Below are 23,104 nucleotides of genomic sequence, written 5' to 3'. Positions count from 1 at the left end.
TTGCTCTCGTTCTCGATCCAACGGATTATTCTCCCTAGACAATTCACCTGATTCCGACAGTGCGAATGTTGTCTTTTCGCTTTTCTTACTGGCCCTTCGCACATAACATGGGATTCGTTCCGGCTTGTCTCGGTTCTTCTCTTTCGTCCTGGTTACACTATGCAAGTCAATATGCAAGTCCGTCTTGTTGTGAGCGACTGACTGAGCGTCGAATCAGCCATGGGATACAGTCTCGGTTTTGACACTGATTGATGGGTGCATAATTGCTCATGATCTGATGTGTGTACTGATGACAATGATTGGCGTCTCTACGTTATAATACTTTGACTCTCACACCTCGCCCTAGTCCGCCCTTCCTATTTCTCCCACAGAGTCGACTCAAAACCCACCCATCGACATACCTCCTCCTCCACCTCCCTGCGCTGAAGGATCCATGACCATCCCTGTAGCTAAGAAATGCATCAAAGCAACTTGGTCCGGTTCTTTCCCCGTCGTATTTCGCCATGCCTCTCCCAAGGTTTGCCAGCTCTGAGGCGAAGTAGGATCAAATGAGGCGATATCGAATGATGCAAGGGTGGACGTGGACGTGGACGTGGACGTGGACATGGGAACATTTCCACCATTACCGTGATCGTTACCACTGGCAGCAACCGGATTAGGAGTGTGGGACTGATTTTGGTTTTGGTTTTGGTTTTGGTACTGAGGGATTTTGTTTTTGGATGTTGGTTCGTCGTCTTCGTCCGAATTGTCTAATGTCATATCCGCTTCACCATCATCTTCCCCTCCTTTTTCGTCTTTGGGACCAGACTCCATCATCCAAGAAGGAGGCGGCGCTCTTCCTTCTTGTATCGACGCCGGTACTGGTGGTGCTGGAGCCGGAGCTGGAGGTTGACCTCCTTGGGAGTTGAATTGAGGTAAAGAGGGAGGAACAGAGTTGTAATTCCCCTCCCATCCTTGACCTGGACCATTCCTACTTGACCAACCTCCATCTTGCGATCTACCACCACCTCCACCACCACCACCTCCTCGATGTCCACCCCATCCTCTTCCTCGGCCTCCGACATCGAACGAATCAGATCCGCCACGTCGAGGTGATCTGGACCTATCTCTATCACCCCGAGGAGGGGCTGGACCACCATATCCTCCTCTCTGATCGTGATCGCCTCTACGCCCAGCGCCACCTCGTGGAGGTCCATATCCTCGATCGGGTATTTGGCCATGTCCGTTTCCGTTTCCGAATTCACCCCCTCCCCTCGGTCCATAACCATTATCGCCATTCGACCCTGAACCTGCGATTGGGCCTGGTCCACCGAACCTAGAAGGTAAAGGAGGTCCGCCTCCATCTCTACCACCAAATTCTCTCGATATTCGTCTCCCATGTCCTCCTCCTCGCATAGGTTCTGCAGTGATCTCGGGCGGTAAAATGACATTCGATTTGGGAGGTGAGAATCTAGGTAAAGCAGATCGAGAAGGACTAGTTGGTGGTGGTGGTTGGACTCCTCCGGAATATGCCTGATGAGCTTGAGCTTGAGGAGGGAAGGGTGGTTGGTTTTGGTGAGGTTGGCGTGGACCAGCTTGTGCCAAAGCGGCAAATTTCGCCAAAGCTGCCATTTGATTATTGTTCAATGCTGGATTTTGTGCCCCCGCTCCCACACCAGCACTTGGACCAGGGATCTGTCCTTGTCCATGAGCATGTCCTTGTGCTGGAACGGCCGGAGGGAAAGAGGCATTACCATTTTGCGATGGTGATTGAGCCAATGGCGACTTGATAAGATTCGTCAGATTCGCCAAATTCGCAAGGTCGAAATTGGGTAAGTTCGCAGTCGGATGTGAAGTAGGTGATATGCCATGTTGGGAAGGTCCTGCCCGGATTCCTTGAACATGTGGTGATTGGACTTGTGCCTGAGCTGATTGCGGTTGGGGGATAGTTTTGGTCACAGATGCTAAGATTGCAGCTATGTCTAATGAGGCTGCTGCGCCACTCGTGGCGCCAACACTGATTGCCACAAAGAGACAAGTTAGTCAACCATGCCTTTACTCTAAGGGAACAGTTCAAATCAACTTACCTCGTGTTATTGCTCAGGCTCGGCGAGGCGCCGCCTTGTGTTGGTGCAGAAGCCGCGATTCCTAGCAATTTGGCGATTTCGGGCGGTAATCCCCCTGGGTGGGGCGAGTCGGATGCTGGTGGTGGGAGAGGTGGTGTTGTCGACCCTGTGAAGGTGGATGCGATATGGTGAAGATTGCAGGGGCGGGGGACGAGGTGAATGGCCGGCAGTGCAGTGGTCGAGAGGAAGGAGGAAAGAGTAGTAGGGGAGAAATCATGTCTCAGTTATTGTCCACTTTACGGATGTATCTCAAACTGTGAAAAGAACAGAGGAGAAATGAACTTGACGGGGGAAACGTAGCCGGTGTCCACACGCAACCTGCCCTATCCTCTACCTGCTGCCGAGTGCAATCTCACGTGTCCAGCCCACGGTATGCCACCATCTACGAGGGCGGGTACACTTCCGTGCTCTCCCCTATATGGTGCGTAAGACTTTGATGCAGCAGGTCGACAGGTAGGTAAGGACTGTAGGTAGGTACGATGGGACACCCTAACGTTTTCCCCCCGCCATCATGCAGCAGAGCAAGGATGCATGCCATCGTGATTCTTGCAGTGATAGTATCGATACGATTGGAGTGGGGTAAGAGTAAGATGTGGTATATATGAATCCATAGCGTATCTGCGGTTAGTATTCCTCCTCCAGGTTTTCCCCGGTTCACGGTCCCCAGCATCTGTCCGTGCGTTGGTGATATGAACGTGCCTGGCTTGATTGAGTTCCACTGCGAAGTGCTCGTTACGACGCAGTCGTGACAATACACGTTGAGCGTTATACGCGAGCGTCCTCCTTGACCATCCCCAAACGGACCATACCGAGATAACGCTGAATCCAAGCAAACGAAATGATGAACAAGAATGAGAAGAGATTTACCTTGACCTTGTGAGGAGCTGTCTGTGCGTTGAAGCGGCTTCATCGACGGTCCAGCTTGTGGACCTGCATTCGTAACTTTCGATGACAATCTGTCCAAACAAGGTTGTGGGAAGGTCCCATGCTTTGACCAGATATCGACGATCTTTCGGGTTTTCTCCTAATCAAGAGAAATGAACATTAGCAAGATGCCGCTTGCTTCTCGCCCAGTTCACGTTCCTGAGAGATCCAGCAAGTCTCTGTATCCACTCACCTTTCCTTCTGTCCACACCCCTCCTTTACCATCATCCATCATCCCGTCTACCCAACTATCAACCACTCCTTCCAACTTCAACAACATCCCCGCCTGTGTCCCTTTCCCTCTCTCATTCCTTACTTCTCTTCCTTTCCCTTTAATCACTGCATTCCGACATGCTCTCGCGATCGAATCGAAGATGTAAAGACTCGATATCCTCGCCTGAGAACAGGATGGGAGAGATGCGTTGAGCTTGAAGAATGTGGTTATGAGATGATGGTCTTCTTGTATCAGCTTTTGAGAGAGTTCGGTCAGCTGGGATACTTTCGTTCCGGATAATCGAGGGGCTTTAATGGTCGTCTCGAGAAGCGAGTCGAATTGCTACAGACCGCAAGGAATCAGCAAACAGTCAGCACACATGGTCGAGGGAAACGGAACGAAGGAGCAATCTTCCGTCGGCTTGAAAACGACACGGAACTCACCTGTAGATCTCCCATCTTGACGATATCTTAACGTACTTTGAGCGCTCACAGCCCAGTCGAGACCACACACGTCGTATCGTTCGTCGCAATGGGAAAGGTGAGATGAGTAGAAAGTAGATGTTTGAATTGTTTTACAGAAGGAGCTGTTTTAGAGTTTACTCACTCGCACAGTAGAAAGGAAGCTACGTTGACATTGTAGGTGAGCGGTATTAACCGGATATTTCTCCTTGTGGCAAATGATGATGATCAGACAGGGGATGATGAATGACGTATCGACCCACTCATCACTTTTGAATGGACGTGTCATAGTTGCGTGTCAGAGTGAGAGAAAGATAATCTGCATAGCACTAATCACATCCTTTGAAAGTCTATCTCTGATATTCCATCAACAATACACTTACAACTCGTATAACTCTAGCACATTACACCAGACTGTACTACAACAGCTAAAAACACTTCCATAATGACAGTAAGTCGACATGATCCCACGTCCACGCTTTGACGAAGCTCAACCGCTGACTGTGCTTTCCGCTGCTCCTTCAGCTTTATTACAGCAGTAAGCTTCTCGATCGGTCGACCTCGCCATACTTCAGGTATCGCGCACGCATCTAGTACTGACTTCTGACGTCTCGCAGTATGCTTCGCTCTCCTCATGTCAGAGCTCACGCTCTTCGGCACATTCGTGTGTCCCATGCCTTTCACACTTAGAAAGAAGTGCGTAGTAGACCTCTAAATCAAAGGCTGTAACAAGATCAAGGCTGACAGATGGTTATTTGGTACTGTAGGATGTTCCACTTCCTCAGCGAGAACCCAGTTGTAAGTCGCTATCAAACCTCTTCGTCAGTCGAAATCGTATTCTGACCTTCTTGATATAGGTTGCTAAAATCCAATATGGGGTACGTCCGGTGCAAGCCTCTCATACAGGAGAGCGTGCTGCGTAGTCGAGAATGACAGCTGACTCTGTTTGCGTCACTCAATAGCTGAAGATAACGTTCATGTGCGTAGAACATCTTTTGGCACCTGAGCCGAAGGGTGATGCTGATTGCTCGTCATTACAGATTCGTGGCGGTATTGTTCGTAGACGCCCTCCAGAGGATGGTGAGGATCGCACAAGAAGGTGAGTTGAGTCAAACGCCGCTTCTATCGACTGTTTAGTGTCGCTGACAATGCTCCGTTGCAGGTGCCGCGGCCAAGTCGAAGCAGGACATGGCGGACGTGAGGACCGAGACCAACTAGTATGTCGTCTTGCTTGAACCTTCTTGTGATATTGAATAGATGCCTGACGGTGTGTGCCCTTGTGTGTGTTCAGTGCTGCCCGACGATTCTACGCTCAACGAAACTGTGAGCGGGTTCCGAATCTGATCGATTTAGGCTCGACTAATGCCATGATTCACAGTATACCTTACCGGTGCCACTCTCTTCCTCTCCCTTCTCCTCGCTCGAGTCTTCTACATCATCCTTGACTTTATCCACGTTCAAGAGAGCTACACCGCCCTCCAGGCTAAGGTCGCTAAGCAGAGTGGTGCTTCTGGTGAGAACGAGGAGCTGAGGAAGAGGATCAAGGAGCTCGAGACGCAGGTCCAGACTGGTTCATCTCAAGACCGTGACTTTGGTGAGTATACTGGTCGTTTTCGAGCAGCCTCTCAGTCTATCAAGTATTCAAGTTCGAGAACACTGATTTTCGGGATATTTCGATCATGCAGAGACACTCAAGAAGCAGGCATCGCAGCAAAACGCAGAGTACAACCGATTGGCTGATGAACACAACCGGGCTGTGAGTAATCGCATCGTTTGCATGACTTGTGAACCACATGCTTATCACGTTATGCTTATCTGTCAGACCGGAAACATCTCCAACAAGAAGGCAGATTAGGAGACGAGTAGATTACGATAACGGTGGAGCTTGATAGGCGTGGGAAAGACATGTGTAGTAGGAATGTGGGAGGTGTAGCTGAAAAGAAAGCAGCCGGGCGGGCGCCGTCCCTTGCCTAGGCGTCGATGGTGATGAAACAACGTACATACATGAATTGGATGATGTGATCAATCGATTGAATGGACAACGTTTGACACGCCGATGTAGGCAGAGTTAGCGCTATATCCGTCTCCACCTGTCTCAGAAGGACCACATGGTATAGACTACAGAGGACAGAAGGGTGATCAAGGGCAGGGATAACAGTGAGTGCAGATGGCTGAATGATGGGAAATTATTACGTTGGTGACAAACCCAAGCGACTGAGGAGAACCGGCTTCTACCACGTGGCTTTCGCCGGAACGGGAAAATCCTCGATATCCCTTACTCGCATGTTAGGTCACCCTCTCGCAGTTGATATTCTGTTGTGATATGTCTTAGGTGACCTGTTCAGATGTCCCTGCATACTCAAATGCCGATCATCGTAGCCTGCTACTCTATCTGTCAGGGGTGGGTGGACAGAGGGCATGGAGCCTCACTGCACTAGGAAAGGGATCAGTTCCTCATGTCAGTGGTGGAACTTCGTAGTCCTTCCCTCCAAGGGCTGGGCTAGTTGACACACACGTACCTAGTCCAGGATGCAACAATGATAGACGTTGAGGACCGGTGACTCCACGCACGTTACTACTCGATCTTCTGCTGTATGATCTTTCTCAGTCCCATCTTATAACTATCCCTCTTGTTGATTCACTCAACATCCTATTCATTCATTCGAGTTCACTCTTTCTCTCCGTGTGATTTACAGTTGAGAAGAGATTTAACATTTACGTGACCAACCGGCATCAACAAGGCAACAAGGTTTGGACAAGCTTTCATTTAGACTTTTTCCGGATCGGGTTGTTTTTTTGTCCTATTCAAACAAGTTAGTCGCCTTGCGTTCTGCTGGGCCAAGCTTAGCTAGTCATTGAGTTGAGCCGAAGAAAGAAGACAGGGAGTGGGGAAGGTCGTCTCTTAGATCAGGTAGTATCAGTTCCCTCCGACAGCAACGCCAGCGCCTCTAGTGCGAGAACAAGTCGAAACAAGATGACAATCGATGATCATCAAAATCAATCACAATCACAATCACAATCGCATCTCGATCCACCGTCAACGAGCAATAGTAATAATTTAGAGGAACCGGAATCTCAATACCAACAACCTTCACGTCGATTTTCACCGACTTCTTTCTCACAACACCAACTTAATTTGCCCGAGGCAGGAGAAGAACAATCACCTCGATCAGTTTCAAGTGCTCAATTCACAACGACAAGACACGGTTCACCATCATTCCCTTTGCCCTCGAACGGTAATAGCGGTACACTTTCACCCGAAGAGACTGGTGAATATTCACCAACTTCTCCGGTACGCGCGACAATGGCCACTCCACCTTCCCCTTCTTCTGCCTCGTTCAGTGGTGGTGGTGGGAATGACTCAGCATCAGGATCAGGCTCTGGAACAGGAAGTGGATCAAACGAGCTATCTCCCACACTTGGTATCGCACTTGGTGGCCAAAGACCAAGTCTAGGTACCACACCTTCCAGTGTACCCCTCTTGTCCACCTCGGACATCCCACTCGAATCTCCTACTTCCTCCACTGGGTTTGGTGAACACCAAGACCCTCACGAGGTTGGCAATTCCAACAACAACCATCTCCCCACCGAAAGAGCCCCGCCGGTACCTAGAACTTCGTCTCCCGCAGCTCCTAGATCATCTTACAGTAACGGACGCGTCGGTTCAGCCACAGCCACAGCGTTCTCAAGCTCTTCACCTTCCGGCGCTCCCAAGATTCGAATCAACGATATGCCAAACTCTCCCCAATCAGTCGATACCGATCGATTCCCAGACACCCACAGCCAACCACCCTTCTCATCCCCCTTCTCTGCACCACGACAAGATCGAGGGTCTGTCCCTTCCCTCCCTCCTGTCTCCCCAACCACCGCCATGCGACCTGTTCATGGATCCATATCCAGCATCGGTGGTGGTGCCGTTCCCACTTACACTACATCTACACACGTTCCACGATCAGCTTCAGGAAATATCCTAGCTACAGCTGTCGACATGAACGCCGCGTCCACTACCAAGGGCAATATCGCCGCTCGAAGAGCACTGCGAATGAAGCAAGCTTTGTCGACCGACTCGAAATCGCACAGATACTCGAGAGACAACAAGCAAGCAGCTTTGAACAGAAAACCATTCCAGAGTACGAGACTCAAGGGAGAGATTTACAAGCCTTGGTTGGAGAAGAGGGATCCTGCATTGAGGTGGGCGAGATGGATCACTATTGGTAGTATCATCATGGGTTTCGCAATTGCCGCTGTCAGTGAGTGAAGCATTCTCCCATCCATGGCATAGCGATCTCCGTGCTAATGAACGACTTGTAACTCAGTCTGCTGGGATGGATACAGATCAGTGCCAAGTTTGGGCAAAGTGTGAGCAGCGACCTGGTTACTTCGTATCAAGACAACAAGCTGATTTGCGTCTTATCAGGTGCTCTGTGCTTGAGGATGACTTTTCTAGCGGTTCGATCAGTCCAGACAGATGGCAGCATGAGGTTCGACTAGACGGTTACGGGTGAGCTACTTTGACGCTTGTGGTGTGAATCTCGTATTTAATGTGGCTAACCCACCTACGCCTATTTTTAGACCCGGCTCATTCATGTGGACTACCACTGCTCCCGAGAACTCTTATGTCAAGGACAACACTCTGTACATCGTCCCTACTCTCACTTCGGACGTCATCGGCGCCGACGCCGTCACCAGCGGCTACACGCTTAACCTGACCGCCGACGGAACTTGTACCTCGAACAACGTCACCCAATGTGTTGCAGTGTCAAACTCTTCTCTATTGACAGTCATCAACCCCGTTCGATCTGCCAGATTGATCACCAAGAACACTGCTAGTATCAAGTACGGCAAAGTCGAAGTCAGGGCAAAGTTCCCAACGGGTGATTGGCTCTGGCCGAGAATCAGTTTGTTACCCAAGGACAACGTGTATGGTGTTTGGCCCAGAAGTGGACAGATCGACGTGAGTGCTACGTCCAACAAACGTGAAGTGCAACCGAGCTGATGTGATGATCTCGCATTAGATCTTGAACGGAAGGGGTAACAACGCTTCATACACTGCACGAGGTGTCGACTACGCTCAATCCAATCTTCATTGGGGTGAGTGTGGCACACTGCATTCCCCTCGTATGGAGAACTACGACTAACATAGTTACTATCTTCACCGCTCTTAGGTCCTACATACATCCTTGATCGACTGTACATGACTTGGGGATACAGAGAGCAGAGACGAACATACTATTCGCAGAAGTACCACACGTATGGTTTGGAATGGAACGACAAGTTCTTGTGGACCTGTGAGTGTGGCCACCTTCATGCCTTACCACCGGCCATGCAGCGTATCTGCTGCGAGGCAAAAACAGACGCAAGTGTGGTGAATCGGAGTATAGGGCTAATGAGCGTATCCCAACTCCGCAGATATCGACTCGCGTGTTGCTCAGGTTATCTCTTACCGATTCAACAAGGAATCCTTCTGGACACGAGGAAAGTTCCCTTCAACATACACGAACGGTTCTGAAGTGGTCAAGACTACAAACCCCTGGATTGCTTCCCAGAACAATGTAGCTCCATTTGATCAGGGTGAGTTTCGTTACAATATTCTTTGCCGCGCCGGTGGTTGTAGCTTTCGAACCCCCGTCTAGTCAATAGAACGAAGCTGATCTCTTTTCCAACACAGAATTCTACCTCGCGATTGATCTTGCGGTTGGATCGATGGACGGATGGTTCCCCGATGGAGAAGGCGGTAAACCCTGGACGGACGATTCAGCTTCTGCCATGTCCGATTTCTGGTTGGCCAAGAACAAGTGGTGGGATGCCAGTTGGTCAAAGGATGACACGGTCAGAGGTTTCGCAATTGATAGTGTGAAGATGTGGAAGGTTTGTTAGGTGTTGGTGTTGAATTTGGTCGGACGTTGGATTCTGGAAAAGGATGGAAGCGGACTCTAGATCGGATGGACGGTGGGGTATATCGTGTTTTCTTTCGTTTTGACGGTGTTATTTACCCTACATATGCACAAAAAGTAATTCTTTCACTCATGTTAGACTTTGAACATGAACGGAAGGATGGGTTATACATATACAACATGATTGTTTCGGATGATAATCCACGTAAGAGGAAATATGCTATGCTATGCTGGATGTAAGGTGTCTCTATCATTAAGGGTGTCTTATACATCGTTCATCGTTCTTTTACCGTCGTCAACTGGTCGTGTCACTACTTCCTGATTCTCGCTGGTGTTTCTCGGTATAGCCATTACTTAGGCCACTACATTGATTAAGGGCAAGGAGCGTCCATCAGCCTCTGAAACTTTCCTTGAGACCTATCTGAGTCACAGCGACTCACCATCAGATAAATCGCATACAACTCCTCACTCATCAATTTCATCCTCTCCCACCCTTCCACCTTACCCTCGATATGAGACTGCAACGTCCTAATCTTATTCTTCAACAACTTCCGACCTCCATGTGCTTCAACACATGACTTGATATCTCTCCCACAACGAGTCTCGCAGAATGGACAGAGTGGGATTTGTTGTGGTTGAGGTTGGTGGCTTTGTTTGAGCCATAGTGCGTGGACAACGGAGTATAAAGGGTGATCAGGTCCAAGTCGAGCAAGAGCACTGTACATCAGATGGAACCGTCAGTTGAGTGATTCTTACCACCTGTAAGCAAGTGCAACAACTCACTTGGCCATACTATCCGGTCCAGCCTGGACTACGGGACATTGAATAGCATTGTGGTCGTTGGGGCTTTGACATATCGCACATCCATGTATCGGATGCGCCTTCTTGCTCTTCGTTGTGACAGCAGCTGTCTGACTCGAAGTATGTCCATTGGTCTGAGAAGCGGTCCCATTTTTATGAAATGTATTCTCGTCGTCATCATCGATCACGATGGCGGCTTCTCGTGTACCGGGAGTAGGAGCGTGAGAGTGACCATTCGCATGACCATTTGCTCTCAAAGGTGTTTTAGCTTGACTGGCATTGCCGTTGCTCGAGACTTGCTGAATCGGTCGCGAGCCACCAGGGGCGGGAGCTTCGTTACTATTTGCTGACGGGCCAGCAACCGCTTGCCTCGCTGTGTGAACCGCCCTTCCCGCTTTCACATTCAAGAATCGCAGTCGATTCAACATGGAAAGGGCGTCTCTCTATCATCTTCCAATCAGCTCGGTGAACTCGATTGTACCACGATTTGTAAACACTCACCTTTTGTCGCTCTGGCTCGTTGTTGTGTAAGATCGCTTGCTCCCACATATCGATATCTGCGACCGACGGCAATCTGTCGCAATCTCGCAGAGGGTGTCCCCCATTACAATGTTCGCAGGTCTCGTCTGCGACGTCCATGAGACCCGTCAGCAGCTGCTGGTGGCTGGAGCTTGATGTATGACCGTTTGGGACGCGACTTGCAGGGTTGGCAAGTTGAGAGGACGGTCTCGGTGCACGATTGATTTGCGCGGGATGGGTATGCGGAGGCGGTTGTGACAACGCGAAGACAGGCGGCGCAACTGTATTGACCGCGGCGACGGGGGGCGGCGCACCGAATGTGTGGTTCGCTTGGAGTTGCGTCGAAGGCTGAGTGACAACCGGATTGTGGCTTTGTGCCGATGGAACCCCATTCGGCTGCGCATAAACCCCTCCTTCTCCATTTCTCTCGATTCCGACCTTCTTCGGCATCGGCGGCACGGTCGGTCGATCCGGTATGACCGACACGCCAGCCTTGAATAATCTAATCACACTGACACATTGGTCTGGACGTGAAAAATACGCTTCCTGCCATTGTTTGATCAAGCGATTATCGACCATTGTGGCGAGTTGGCTGTAGTATCCTACCCTTTCTCCGACGGGAAGTTCGAGCAGTGCCATCTTCGCCCATGTGGTGATTTGATTCTGCATGCCCAGCTCCTGCAGCATCTGATATAACCAGCTGATGATGTTTTGAGCTCCGACCAATCGATCGTCTTGTGGAAGAGCCAGATTGTGTGAATGACCTGCTGTCTCACGACGAATCCTATCCATTTCCGCAAAGACTCGCTCCAATTCAGCTACTTCGCGTCGTTGAGCAGCGCGAGGAGGTTTCTCTACAGCTTTTCGAGCGGCTCTCTCTTCTGGCGTCTCCTTTTTCTTCGGCTTAGGAACCGTCGTGCTGGTTGAAACGCGGTCGGGTTGTGTACCTGAGCCCGATGCGACTGGTACTTCACCATTTGCGACTGCTATTCTCGCCTGAGCTTGTGCTTGCGCCTGCTCCCATAATTGCCTTTCCTTTCTGCGCATCTTTTGTGGTCCAACCAGTCCTCTTGTCACTGCATTACCGTCGTTGTCGGTCACCAAGCCACTAAGAGCTTCGGGTACAGAAGTGAAAGAAGCGATATCGTCGTCGTCGTCACTTTGTTCGTCTGGATTGATCGCAAAGTCGGCATCGGATGACGAACCTCCTCCATCCACAGCTTTGCCTTTGCCTTTCCAATGCGCAGACCTCCTCTTTTTCCTACCCGGCGAGTCGTCTACCAGTGCTACCGCATATGGGTTCTCCATCGCTTTACGTATCCTCCTCGTCTGTCTCTCTGCCTCCATATCTTTTGTCAGTCTCGCTTGCCGTTCCTTTTGCATGTTGTCAAAGATCTCTTGCCAATTCGTCTCGACTGTCTCCACTTCTTCCGCTCCTTCTTCTTCAGCTTCTCGTAGTTGGTTCTGATCTGCTTCCCAGATCTTGGCGAAACCGAATTGCATCGACTGTCTTGACGGTCCAGCTTCGGACTCTCCCCTCTCCTTGGCTTTCTCCCTCTCCTCGAGAGCTTTTGCTTCTGCTTCTGCTTCCGCTTCGACCTTGTCGATGAGTTCGTCCACGTTTTTCGAGCTGTACGTGATGTCCGGGGCGTTGATACCGCCGTCCGATCCGTATACTGCTTCGGCGCCTCTGAGCAGCAAATCGTCAATTTCCCCTTCTTCATTCTCCTTGTCCATTTGCTGAACTACCAAGTGATCAAGGACCATCTTCTTCTTCCCCTTGTTGATAATGTTCTCTGTAGCGTTCGTGTAAACAATCAGCTCTGAGCTCGACAGGCTGTTGAAAATTGATACCCACCCTCGACGGACCCCTTGATCATGAGCCTGAACACCAGGACCTTCTTCTTCTGTCCATATCGATGACTTCTCGCGATAGCCTGACCAGATGATATCAGCGCCGTCCTCTGAGCAATTGAGTGGTTCTGCGCTCACCTGGAGATCCTGATGTGGGTTAAAATCGGGATCATACAATATCACTGTAAACCGTGTCACGTCAGCTACTCTGCAAACTTTCCGTATAGCTGAGAGAGCTATCTCTGACCCGTATCAGCCGTAGCGAGATTAATCCCCACACCGCCAGCTCTTGTCGTGAGGAGGAACACATCGTATTCCGAATTCGGAGCATTGAAGAGGTCCATTGACTTTTGCCGTTGAGCTTGTTGAATATCACCGTCTAGTCTGAGGAAGTTGATCCCTTCACCGTAGAGGAAGTCTTCGACTGCAAGGAGGTAGGGGAAGGAAAACCAAAACCTCCCGTCAGCTCAAGTCTTTCCACCTGACAGCAAGTATATAGCTCACTTCTATCTAGAGCGATCTTGAACTACAAGGGTGGACACCAAGTCATGTCAGCTAATTGTCTCTCTTACACATGGAAAGAGCCACTGGCAGCTCACTTGACTGAAAAGCAGCACTCTGTGTCCTCTCTGCTTCAATTTCGGTAATAACAATTTGAGGAACATTAATTTCCCACTGGCGTTGATCAACTGCTTTTGTTGTTCTTCCTCTGGTATATCAAGACTCTCCAATTCCGGAGCTGAGATGTATGGATGTTGACATACTTTCCTCAGCTATCCAATGTAATTATAACTATCAGCTCATGCACTCGCAACATGTGTATTGGGTCGTATCGACCAGGAGGGGGGGGTGGGGGGGTGAAGGTTGAGGATGAAGTGGAGGTGGACGATATGGAATGAAAAGCTCACCTCCATGAGGATGTTCTTGATAGTCCTGAGAGGCGCCATGTTGGCTACCTTCACACCCTTGTGGGGAGGTCAGCCAAACTTGAAGGATCGTTTTCAGCGATAAGTTGAAAGAGAAGTGTTTGAAGGTAGGAGTAGAGAACGAAGTAAGTGTTATTTCTCGAATCAATGTTCCGCGTTGGTGGACAGACGCGTTCAAAGATAAAAATGTCCGTCGGAAAAAGGTCCAACGTACAATGCGAAGTAGATACAAACAACAACTAGTGATTGCAACCGATGACTGGCATGGGGATAGTAGATTCAAGATCAATATGAGTGAACTGTCGACCACGAACACTCAGTCCACTCCCTCCAATTCATACACAGGAGAAGCTCCCACAAAGGATTACATCACTCTTCTGAGTATCACGCCACTAGTCTGACAAAGGAGGGGGACTCCACGGACCAGTGCGCAGAAGCAGACGACAGCCGGTGTTGTATTCTTTAGCATGGCATTGTATTCTCTCTACTATATTTGTACACCCTACCCCTCTACCTATATACCCTGAAATGAAATGCGTTTCAATCATGTTTTTCGTCCGCTTATTGGGAGATGGAAGTCTCCTTGAGCTTCTTCCTCAAATCCGCCAACTCTGCCTTCAATGACTTGGCCACAGCGAGCTCCTTGTCGGCATCGCCTTCCGCTGTCCCCTTCTTGATCGAAGCTACAAGCTTGCCTTGAGCCTCGACCTTGACCTCGAGCTCTCGTTCTTCGGGGGTCTTGTTCTTCTCAGCCGCAGCTTGTGCTGCCTTCTTGTCCTTGGCGATCTGCAATTTTCGAGCCTCATGTTGCGCCTTCTTGTTCTCCGCAGCGAGAACATCCGCAGCCTTGGGAACAGCTCCTCCCTCGGGGTGTCCGCCAGGTCCAGCAGGGGTGACTTGGTCGGCAACGACGGAGTCACCACCGAATTGTTTCTGCCACTTCTTCTCCTGCTCTCCATTAACGTTGTCAATCTTCTTGAACAGGTATTCGGCCTTGCCAAGAACATGACCTGGAAGGATGTCGATGGAGAATTTGGTGGGCAAGCTTCGAGAGGGAGCGTTGAGCTGTCGAAGGATACCGCCTTCGGTCGTAGGCATGAACGGGTGGAACACGACACTGAGAATGTAGATGAGGTTGATAGCGTTGAGAAGAACTTGAGCACATCTCTCGGGCTGGTTGGCGAAGAGCGCGTTGTCAAGTGAATTGTCCTGCAGATATTGGTTACCTCGGGCAGACAGAGACATAGCAGTAGCAAGACCGCTTCGAAGCTTGGTGTCGTCCATCTGTTCTCTGTATTCGCCCAATCGAGTATTGATGTCGTTCACAAAGTCGGCGTCGAGCTGTGCACCAGGTGTGGAAGAGGACGCGTCCGGTACCACCTCGCCACCAGCGATTCCTTCCGGTCCAGGAACCTTGGACTCGTACTTGGCGTTGACGAATTTGATGACCTGGATCAGAGACTTGTCAGCATAGCGCGCTACGGCACCCAGGATCGTTAAAGCTCACTCGGTTCACGAAGTTACCCAAGTTAGCCAAAAGCTCGTTGTTGTTAGCAGCGATGAACTTGGACCACAAGAATGACGAGTCACTCGTTTCCGGTCGTTGAGAGAGCAAGTAATATCGCCAAACGGAAGGTGGTTGACCGGTCTGCTGAGCGTTGTTGCCGAACACACTGAAAAAGTGTCAGATCATGTTTACATTTCCTCGGGTTGGGCCAACTTACCCAACATTTCTGCTCTTGCTGAACTTGGTGTCCTCGTAGTTCAGATACTCTATATATTTATCAGGAGCAGACCCCGCATGGGAAGAAACATGCACTCACGGGTACTAGAAATGTTGTGCAACATGGTCCACTCCTCGCCAGTACCGATCAACATAGCGGGGAACAGGACGGTATGGAAGTAGACATCTGATGGGAAGTGTCAGCAGACCTAGCCAATGTCTGCATCAACGAGGACTCACTATCTTTGCCCATGAATTGATACAATTCGACATTGTCCGGGTTCTTCCACCATTTCTCCCACTGATCCGTGTAAGTAGCAGTGATCGAAGGGTAACCTATAGGTGCGTCAAACTGCAATGTTGAAAGTCTAAGTTAGTATGTCTTTACGCTCTGTCCCTCCTTTGTGACAAATGCACGTACCCAGACATCTGCGAAAATGAACACCTCGTCAGTTTGAAATCTGGTGAACGTCATAGTCCAACTTACAGATGACCTTGCCTTCCATGGCCTTGTCCTCCTCCTCGTTTCCGACCTTGGGCACTTCCACACCCCACTTCAAATCCCTAGTAACCGCACTCGGTCTCAAACCCTCACCCAACATCCTAGGCTCAACGATCTCGCCCTTTTCAGTAATGACGGCGTTGGTTCCCCATCTACCCTTCACTCTGGCTTTCTGCATCCATTCTTCCAGTCGAGGCTGGAGTAAATCTAATCGGACACAAGCGTGAGTGGAAGGTCGCACGGAAACAGTGTGATTCTTATTTCGCTTGCATCGAGGGTTAAGGAGAGCAGTGGGAGAGGAGAAGGTGAGAGAGCATTTGTCACATTGGTCGCCTCGGGCGTCCTGAACCAAAATCAGCCCGTAATCATTGTGTTCATCTTGGCAGGTAGGGTGGGACTCACATCGTAACCGCATTGAGGACATGTACCCTCGACGAATCGGTCGGCAAGGAATAGCTTGTCGTCCTCGCAGTAAGTCTGGTCGGCAGTTTCCAGTCGGAACAGTCCATTCTCATGCAGCTTCGTGTAGACTTCCTGAGTGATTCTGAAATGCACAACGTCAGCTTTTGTGCCGTGACGTACGCATAAAACTCGCAAGCTTACTTGGTATGCTCGGGGGTAGAGGTTCTGCCCCACTTGTCGAAGCCAATCTCGAACCACCTGTCCGAGAAGCATATTGTAAGCGAGATTACTTGACAGATATCACGGCTGACTTACTCGTAGATTTCGGTGTGCAATTTCCAGAACTTTGTGCAGAGTTCTAAAGGCGTGACTCCCTCTTCCAAAGCCTAAGTCGAGCGTCAGCGAGATCCACAAGCTGATTTGGTGTGACTCACTTTGGTCTCCGTAGCCGTACCGTATTCGTCGGTACCACAGACCTGAAGAAGTTGTCAGTTCTGGCTATTGAGTTCATTACATGGTTCTCGCTTACATAAAGAGTTGGAACGTTGAGGGTTCTGGAATATCTGGCGAAGACATCGGCTGAAAGTGTGGATCTATGTCGTGGACCTTGTCAGCTTAGCACACCCCCGCGAAATCTGCAGTGGCTCACCCAATGATGTTACCAAGATGAGGAACGTTGTTCACGTCTAGAAATTGAGGTATCGATGGTGAGCTCTGCGTTTCATCTCAAGGTAGGGACAGAACTTGAGCTCACAAGGCAAAGCAGAGGTGATCAGCACGTTTCTCTGGCCATCTTTCGGGAGACTACAATATCATCTCAGCCCTTGTCGCTCCTCCCTTCAACGCTGCACGCTTTGACAGCAACTCACACTGGTCCCTTCGAAGTGTCATGTATCACCCTCAGCAGGCCGTCGGCCTTTCGAAGGTTCTGATTGCTCATGTCGGGTAGTTCTCTAGCAGTGCTTGACTCTACTTCGGTCGACAGTATGGTAGAGAAGCAAGTGGGAGTCGTGATAGGTGATCGCTTGATAATGTTGAACGAAGATAACAGAAAAGGTAGAGTGGAGAGATGCAGCAGTGGTCAGTGCGAGTCGGAGCCAAAGCACGTTATTTCAGCCAAATTCCACATCACTGCTTCTGTAGGTTGGCCATTTGATCCCGTCGTGGTGCCCCGTTTCAAAAGATTATTTACTCTCGAGATTTTCTGAACAGCTCTCGTTTTTTATATACATTGGGCTCTGTTCGGGACCGATATAGATCTGCTTGACCCAGACAAGCTTCACCATGTCTGCCCTCGCTGCAAGACGAGCTGCCGCCGCCGCTGCACCCCAGGTATCTCAAGTGCCGACGACTCCATCTGCAAGGCCTACTGTTGCGGCTTCACCTTCCCCCAGCGTTGAAGAGGACGAACTTACAGCAAGTGAGGACGAAGCCGATTCTCTCAGCTCAGCATCAGCCCCACCTTCACCCAAAAGACGAAAGACGGCCAAACCTTCCCCAAAATCTCGATACTTCGCCAAAGAACCTGCACCTGCTCGCCCGGCTCTGAGCACTTCTGCAAAGAAGCAAAGACGATTTTCGCCCAGTGCTCCTGTCGACGAATCGGAGGAAGAGGAGGATGCAGTAGACTCCTCGGTCGGGGATAGCGATGCGGATGTCCCTGTGGAAGACATATATGATGAAGCGAGAGATGAGGTGGATGAGGGCAGGGTGCAGTGGTCTTTGCCAACTACGCCGGCTGCAGATTCTACTCCTGGACCGTCGAGATTGAGAGGCAGGTGAGAGAAGCCTTTTTCGTTTTATACGTCTTCGCTGATGCGTTTTGCAGGTCTACCACACAGACTACATCGATAGAAAGCACATCGAAATACAATCCTACTCAAGGCGTCAATTTAATATACTACGCCGAAGAGGCCTTGAACGCTGCTGGTCTAGTCGGGCGACCAGGTCCAGGCGTATTGATCAGCCTTGTCAAGGACGAGGTGGGTACAGCCATGCTGATCTTATCGCTTCAGATGTTTGTGTGCTGATGCGAAAGCTTACATAGAGTCTCATGATGGCCGGACGTTTCCTCCTGACTCCGCTGTCCGGAACAATCCAACTCTTCTCGACGACACTGACATCAGCATCGAATGAAGCTCATCCCGTCTTCGCCCCCACTTCTCACCCTCTGCCTGTAATCAAACCGCTAGAAAAGTCGAAGAAGGGCAACGCACCGTCGTCAAAATACCTGTCAAAGCTGAAACTGCCGTCGACATTCCAACGAGGCTCGGCAGTCTTTTTGCTTCAGGAACTGCGGAGTGGTTTGGAAGACATGAGGTATGGAGCTGTGCCGGAATTCGCGCGTGTGTGGCTCGAAGAAGAAGGCCCTTGGGGTCTGAAAGGTGTCCATCCAGTGAGCTTCGCTTCAAATACCATCGATGTCACAGTTTCCATGATTGACATAGTTGCCTGCGTTTAGATTATCGGCTCTATCTCGACACCTGTTTACCCGTATGTCACCCCCCCAACGTGGTCAGAAGCGTTGAGTGATCACAAAACTTTTGAGCCTGAGATGGAGGAACTTCAAAACCCTCTCGTGGCACTGGTCAAAGGCCCAAAACGAAGTGGAAAATCGACTTTCGCCAGAGCCTTACTCAATTCTCTGCTCAACCGTTACGAGAAGGTAGCTTGGCTAGAGTGTGATTTGGGTCAGGGCGAATTTGGTTGTGGAGGTGTTGTCGGGCTCTGGGTTCTGGATCGACCTGTCTTTGGTACGTTCTTCCTCTGCATTCAGATGCGAAGTCGCTAATCTTGCCAATAGGTCCACCGTTTACCCATCCCGCCGTCCCCGTGAGAGCGCACTACCTCGGAACTTTCACTCCACTCACGTGTCCGGATGAGTATATTGCCGCCATTCGACAGTTGATTGAGCACTACCGATACAATGTGCAACTCACTGGAGAAGCGGATGACGAGAAGATCGGGAGTGTCATCCCGCTTATCATCAATACTCAAGGTTGGGTCAAGGGACTCGGTGAGGATTTGTTGAGGGAGATCGAAGCGGTTGCCGAGCCTTCACAACTCTACGCTTTCGAGTCAGCGGTCCAAGAGGATGAGAACAACTACCAAGGTCCCGGTTGGACACAATCGCCCACCTGGGGCTCTAATCTCGCACTTCCGTCTACTGCGACGAAAACATTCACCTTGGAGACAGCTCCTATATCGCCACTGCAAGCACGATACACGCCAGCCGATCTTCGAGTGCTCTCGACGATAACTTACTTCCACTCATCCCTAGTCAGTCAGACGGCAGAGCATCTTGAGAATGGCGATATCGCCTCCACACCAACGAGTTTCACTTCATCGGTTCGATGGGACTTTTCTGCCCCCCTTCTAGCTTCGCCACCTTGGGAAGTCGAATACGGTTTAGGCAAGGCGATAAATCGAGTTCACTTCATTGGCGAAGGTAGTGATGGTGTGGTAGAGGAGGATCTGCCAGTCGCGCTTAACGGAGCCATCGTCGCTCTTCACGAAGTCCTGGACGTTCCCGACGAAGAGGACCAAAAGTTGTACAGTCAAGGTCGTCCGCTCCCACCGTTGGAATCAGTGAACTTCCTGGGCTTAGCCCTTGTTCGAGCGGTCACTCCTGAGATCATTCATCTGATAACTCCCCTTCCTCCGTCAAAATTGGCAAGATGTTCAGTGATTGTGAAGAATGGCGCTATAGAACTACCAACTCCTGGGATGCTGGATTGGCGAAGTGGCGGAGTTTCGGAAGAAGGGATGGCAGGAAATGGGTGGGATGAAGTGCCTTTCTTGGATGTTAGTGGCGTCGAGGTGGTCGCGGGCGAGAGGAGAAGGTTTAGGAAGAACATCATGCGGAAGGGACAGTGATACGTGCATATGCATGCATATCTTGATGAAGCTACAAGTTGCAATATTGGTAGTTGCATGCAATATCTGAGACTGTGATCAGCCACTACTTCCACTATGGCGGCGAACTCCACCAGTTGCCACCCAACGGTTGTTGCATTCGATTCACTCGTCAATCCCTTCTCGTCTTAACTTTTTCCTTCACAAGAATTGTCAGCTATTATCATAAGGCAGCTTCATCACATCAACTTCGCCACCATGGAAGTCACTGGAAGAGTATGAAGCGGCCAACACTTCCCAGGTAAGCTCGCAGCAAATGGAGATGATACAGACTTGCTCATAGCTGCTTTAGGTCTGTTGGCCTTGGATGGACCTCCCGTCCACCTCCACCTCAGGCCCACCCTCGTATTACCTCCGTGGTATCATTATCATGCGGGAAGAGACACCTTATGAACTCGGCTCATATCTTGTCTTCCGGAATATCCTACCGACCCATCACTACATCAGCCCGCCCTATCCTTTCCAATCAGACCTCGACTTCTTCCACTCTGTCAGACCTGCTCTCCGACCCATCATCTGACATCAGAACCCTCCTCACATCTATCGACCTTGCAAACGAGCTTGTACCTCCTCACTATGTCCTCCAAGTCCTACAACGCCCTTCGGATTCCCCTTCTCTCATCCATCTTATGCCCTCTATCGTTTCCGCCTTAAATACCAGCGAGATGGACGATAGTCGGCGGATATTTAAATACCTCGTCAAGCATATTGGTCAACATAAGATGTTAGCTGTATTACCAAGTGTGGTTGAGCTGTTCTTAAACAGGGTGGAGCGGGAGATGGATAGTGAAGCGGTCCAGGATGCCGAGCTGGTATGCAAATGGTACGATAAACTCATCTCGCATCTGCGACATTTTGCACAAAATGGTCGTCGGAAGGAGACCGACTCGCTACCTCTTCCTGTACGAAAAGAAGTCACAAAGATCGCACAACATCTCATCGAGACACTTCGACGACTCCCTTCATCATCCAATCAACAAACTCGACCACAAATCTCCCGCTCGCTCCTTGATCGCTTGTTCACTCGACCATATCTATCCCCAGAACTGCGAGGGGTTTTACTCAAATATGTGTATCAGGAAGGGATAGAGCTGCGACCTTCGCAGTGGCAGCAATGTATGCTGTCAGCGTTGGAAGAGGGCGATTTAGATGCCGCGCGGAGGTATGAGAATAGGAAGGAACATGCCATTCAGCGAATACGAGATGAGAACGGTACCAGCGCAGCCTCCATGGAGAAATCAAATTCGAGCTTGGCAATGGAAGCGGATGGAGTAAACCCAGTTGCACGGAGGAAGCGAGCGCGAGTGAAGACTCTCGCTACCTCCGTTGGAGAGCTGATCCTCGCACGAACCGGTCATACATGGGATGATATACTCGGCTCTTTCGATCAATATATGCTTCCTTCCGACATTGCACCCGATCAATCCTTAGGGCGACCTGACGCACTGCAACGGTACGCTTGGTCGATACTACTAGCCCGTTCTTCTCGTGACCACAGCATCAATGCTGAGTCTCTGCTCGAGATGGCCGAAAACATTCCGGGTCCCGCTCTTGTTGGACATACCCTTACTCCTGTCATGTATGGACTCGCGAAGCGTGGGCAGGGGGCCGAGGCATGGGATATATGGCGTGATTTGGTCCAAAGGGAACGGGATGCTCCACCGAATCTCCAAGGTGTCTTCGTCGATCGGGTGACACTGGGTGTCGCTACTGAAGTCTGTCACAACGTTACCAATCTCGATGCGGCTGTCGCATTGGTCGATACTTGGGCACATCGACCTTGGATGCCCGAGCTTCCGGAAACGTCGATTGGTCCAAACTCGATCAAGCTAGATGCTCAGAATATCAACATCTTGCTCAACATGTGTCGAACTGAGGGCAGACCTAGCATCGCGTTTCGGCTTTGGACTGCAGCACTACCTCGATATGGGGTCCACCTTGATGACATATCTCTCAATCTTCTCCTCGACATCGCTCGATTTTGCGTCATTAATAAAGAAGAGGAGAAACCCAACGATCTTTTCATGATTCGACTTCGACAGATGGCGGACGAGTTTAGGTTGAAACGCAGGTCGTCAAAGAGCGATGAAGCGGAAGATCAATCTGATGGCAAGTACGATGCGTACGACTCGTTAGGTTTCGCAAAAGGTCCGACGGCAGTCTTGCTTGATCCACCGAGATATGCGTGGAGACACGAGTTCCCAGGCGAGAAGCCATGGCAAAGAGCGAGGAGGATTGTCCGTCAAGTCATGTTGGGCAATTGGCCCCATTTGAGGGAGATCAAGTCGCCTTTAGAGGCAGCTCATCATGGCGCTTTCGATAGCATATCATCCTTCTTCGGCGGAAGCGGTAGTGACATCGTAGACGATGTGTCGTTGCAGACGACAACTCGGTCTATTCGATTGCCAGAATCGAATGCTCGATATACGCACATCGTCCCCACAGCGAGCACGTTACAGCGGTACATCTCCCTATTGGGATACTTCAGTCGCCACGACGAGATCCCCATCGTTTTAGCATGGATGAAGTCGCTCTCTATCCGACCGACTTGGACGAGTCTACAGATCGCCCTGACTTACATATGTGAAGCGGAAGGACCGAGACGGTGGATTAAAGGCTGGGGCGAGCATGGGGAAGCTGCACTGGTGAGAGATGAGGAAGTGATGAGGAGATGGTTGGAAGAGTGGTTGGGTGACGGTGTAGAGGAAGGAGGGAGGAGGAAGGTGGTACCGACCGAGGAGGATGTAGCGGCGTACAGGAGGGAGTGGGTGGAGAGGAGGGAGAACTTCACGGCGTAGAAGGGCCAGTTGATGTACCAAATAACATGCACTACATACCAGACCTGTACCCTGCTGTTTAACGTT

General features: G+C 50.4%; 7 protein-coding genes across 7 annotated transcripts; 4 read left to right on the top strand and 3 right to left on the bottom strand.

Moving 5' to 3' along the window:
• Window positions 1–378: 378 nt before the first annotated feature.
• CI109_103075 (uncharacterized protein) lies at window positions 379–3,701 on the bottom strand (the record flags this gene model as incomplete). The annotated part of the gene is made up of 5 exons (XM_032001463.1): window positions 379–1,996; window positions 2,067–2,211; window positions 2,973–3,129; window positions 3,223–3,585; window positions 3,687–3,701. 5 exons carry the CDS (start codon window positions 3,699–3,701, stop codon window positions 379–381), a joined length of 2,298 nt encoding a protein of 765 aa, XP_031864353.1.
• Window positions 3,702–4,149: 448 nt separating this feature from the next.
• Window positions 4,150–5,559, top strand: CI109_103074 (uncharacterized protein; the record flags this gene model as incomplete). The annotated part of the gene is made up of 12 exons (XM_032001462.1): window positions 4,150–4,155; window positions 4,230–4,242; window positions 4,322–4,400; window positions 4,472–4,502; window positions 4,562–4,582; window positions 4,667–4,683; window positions 4,745–4,803; window positions 4,867–4,921; window positions 4,996–5,027; window positions 5,083–5,298; window positions 5,390–5,460; window positions 5,527–5,559. The coding sequence occupies 12 exons, from the start codon at window positions 4,150–4,152 to the stop codon at window positions 5,557–5,559; spliced, it is 633 nt and encodes a 210-aa protein (XP_031864352.1).
• A 1,119-nt stretch (window positions 5,560–6,678) lies between these two features.
• Window positions 6,679–9,581, top strand: CI109_103073 (uncharacterized protein; the record flags this gene model as incomplete). The annotated part of the gene is made up of 8 exons (XM_032001461.1): window positions 6,679–7,954; window positions 8,021–8,063; window positions 8,122–8,205; window positions 8,277–8,658; window positions 8,720–8,795; window positions 8,870–8,992; window positions 9,114–9,275; window positions 9,373–9,581. 8 exons carry the CDS (start codon window positions 6,679–6,681, stop codon window positions 9,579–9,581), a joined length of 2,355 nt encoding a protein of 784 aa, XP_031864351.1.
• Window positions 9,582–9,948: 367 nt separating this feature from the next.
• On the bottom strand, window positions 9,949–13,719 carry CI109_103072 (uncharacterized protein; the record flags this gene model as incomplete). The annotated part of the gene is made up of 10 exons (XM_032001460.1): window positions 9,949–9,960; window positions 10,039–10,315; window positions 10,382–10,842; window positions 10,901–12,714; window positions 12,777–12,855; window positions 12,911–12,954; window positions 13,020–13,196; window positions 13,277–13,298; window positions 13,372–13,545; window positions 13,681–13,719. The coding sequence occupies 10 exons, from the start codon at window positions 13,717–13,719 to the stop codon at window positions 9,949–9,951; spliced, it is 3,099 nt and encodes a 1,032-aa protein (XP_031864350.1).
• Window positions 13,720–14,259: 540 nt separating this feature from the next.
• On the bottom strand, window positions 14,260–17,265 carry CI109_103071 (methionine-tRNA ligase; the record flags this gene model as incomplete). The annotated part of the gene is made up of 15 exons (XM_032001459.1): window positions 14,260–15,147; window positions 15,206–15,371; window positions 15,423–15,471; window positions 15,522–15,608; window positions 15,662–15,773; window positions 15,843–15,850; window positions 15,909–16,266; window positions 16,326–16,467; window positions 16,527–16,583; window positions 16,641–16,711; window positions 16,760–16,801; window positions 16,855–16,918; window positions 16,975–17,011; window positions 17,080–17,129; window positions 17,195–17,265. The coding sequence occupies 15 exons, from the start codon at window positions 17,263–17,265 to the stop codon at window positions 14,260–14,262; spliced, it is 2,202 nt and encodes a 733-aa protein (XP_031864349.1).
• Window positions 17,266–17,609: 344 nt separating this feature from the next.
• CI109_103070 (uncharacterized protein) lies at window positions 17,610–20,201 on the top strand (the record flags this gene model as incomplete). The annotated part of the gene is made up of 5 exons (XM_032001458.1): window positions 17,610–18,103; window positions 18,154–18,307; window positions 18,373–18,720; window positions 18,787–19,078; window positions 19,129–20,201. The coding sequence occupies 5 exons, from the start codon at window positions 17,610–17,612 to the stop codon at window positions 20,199–20,201; spliced, it is 2,361 nt and encodes a 786-aa protein (XP_031864348.1).
• Window positions 20,202–20,458: 257 nt separating this feature from the next.
• On the top strand, window positions 20,459–23,038 carry CI109_103069 (uncharacterized protein; the record flags this gene model as incomplete). Its single annotated transcript, XM_032001457.1, has 2 exons — window positions 20,459–20,481; window positions 20,533–23,038. The coding sequence occupies 2 exons, from the start codon at window positions 20,459–20,461 to the stop codon at window positions 23,036–23,038; spliced, it is 2,529 nt and encodes an 842-aa protein (XP_031864347.1).
• Between the last annotated feature and the right edge of the window lie 66 nt (window positions 23,039–23,104).

The sequence above is a fragment of the Kwoniella shandongensis genome, chromosome 5, assembly GCF_008629635.2.
Source record: "Kwoniella shandongensis chromosome 5, complete sequence".
Taxonomy (NCBI): domain Eukaryota; kingdom Fungi; phylum Basidiomycota; class Tremellomycetes; order Tremellales; family Cryptococcaceae; genus Kwoniella; species Kwoniella shandongensis.
This window is presented reverse-complemented; position numbering and strand designations above follow the sequence as displayed.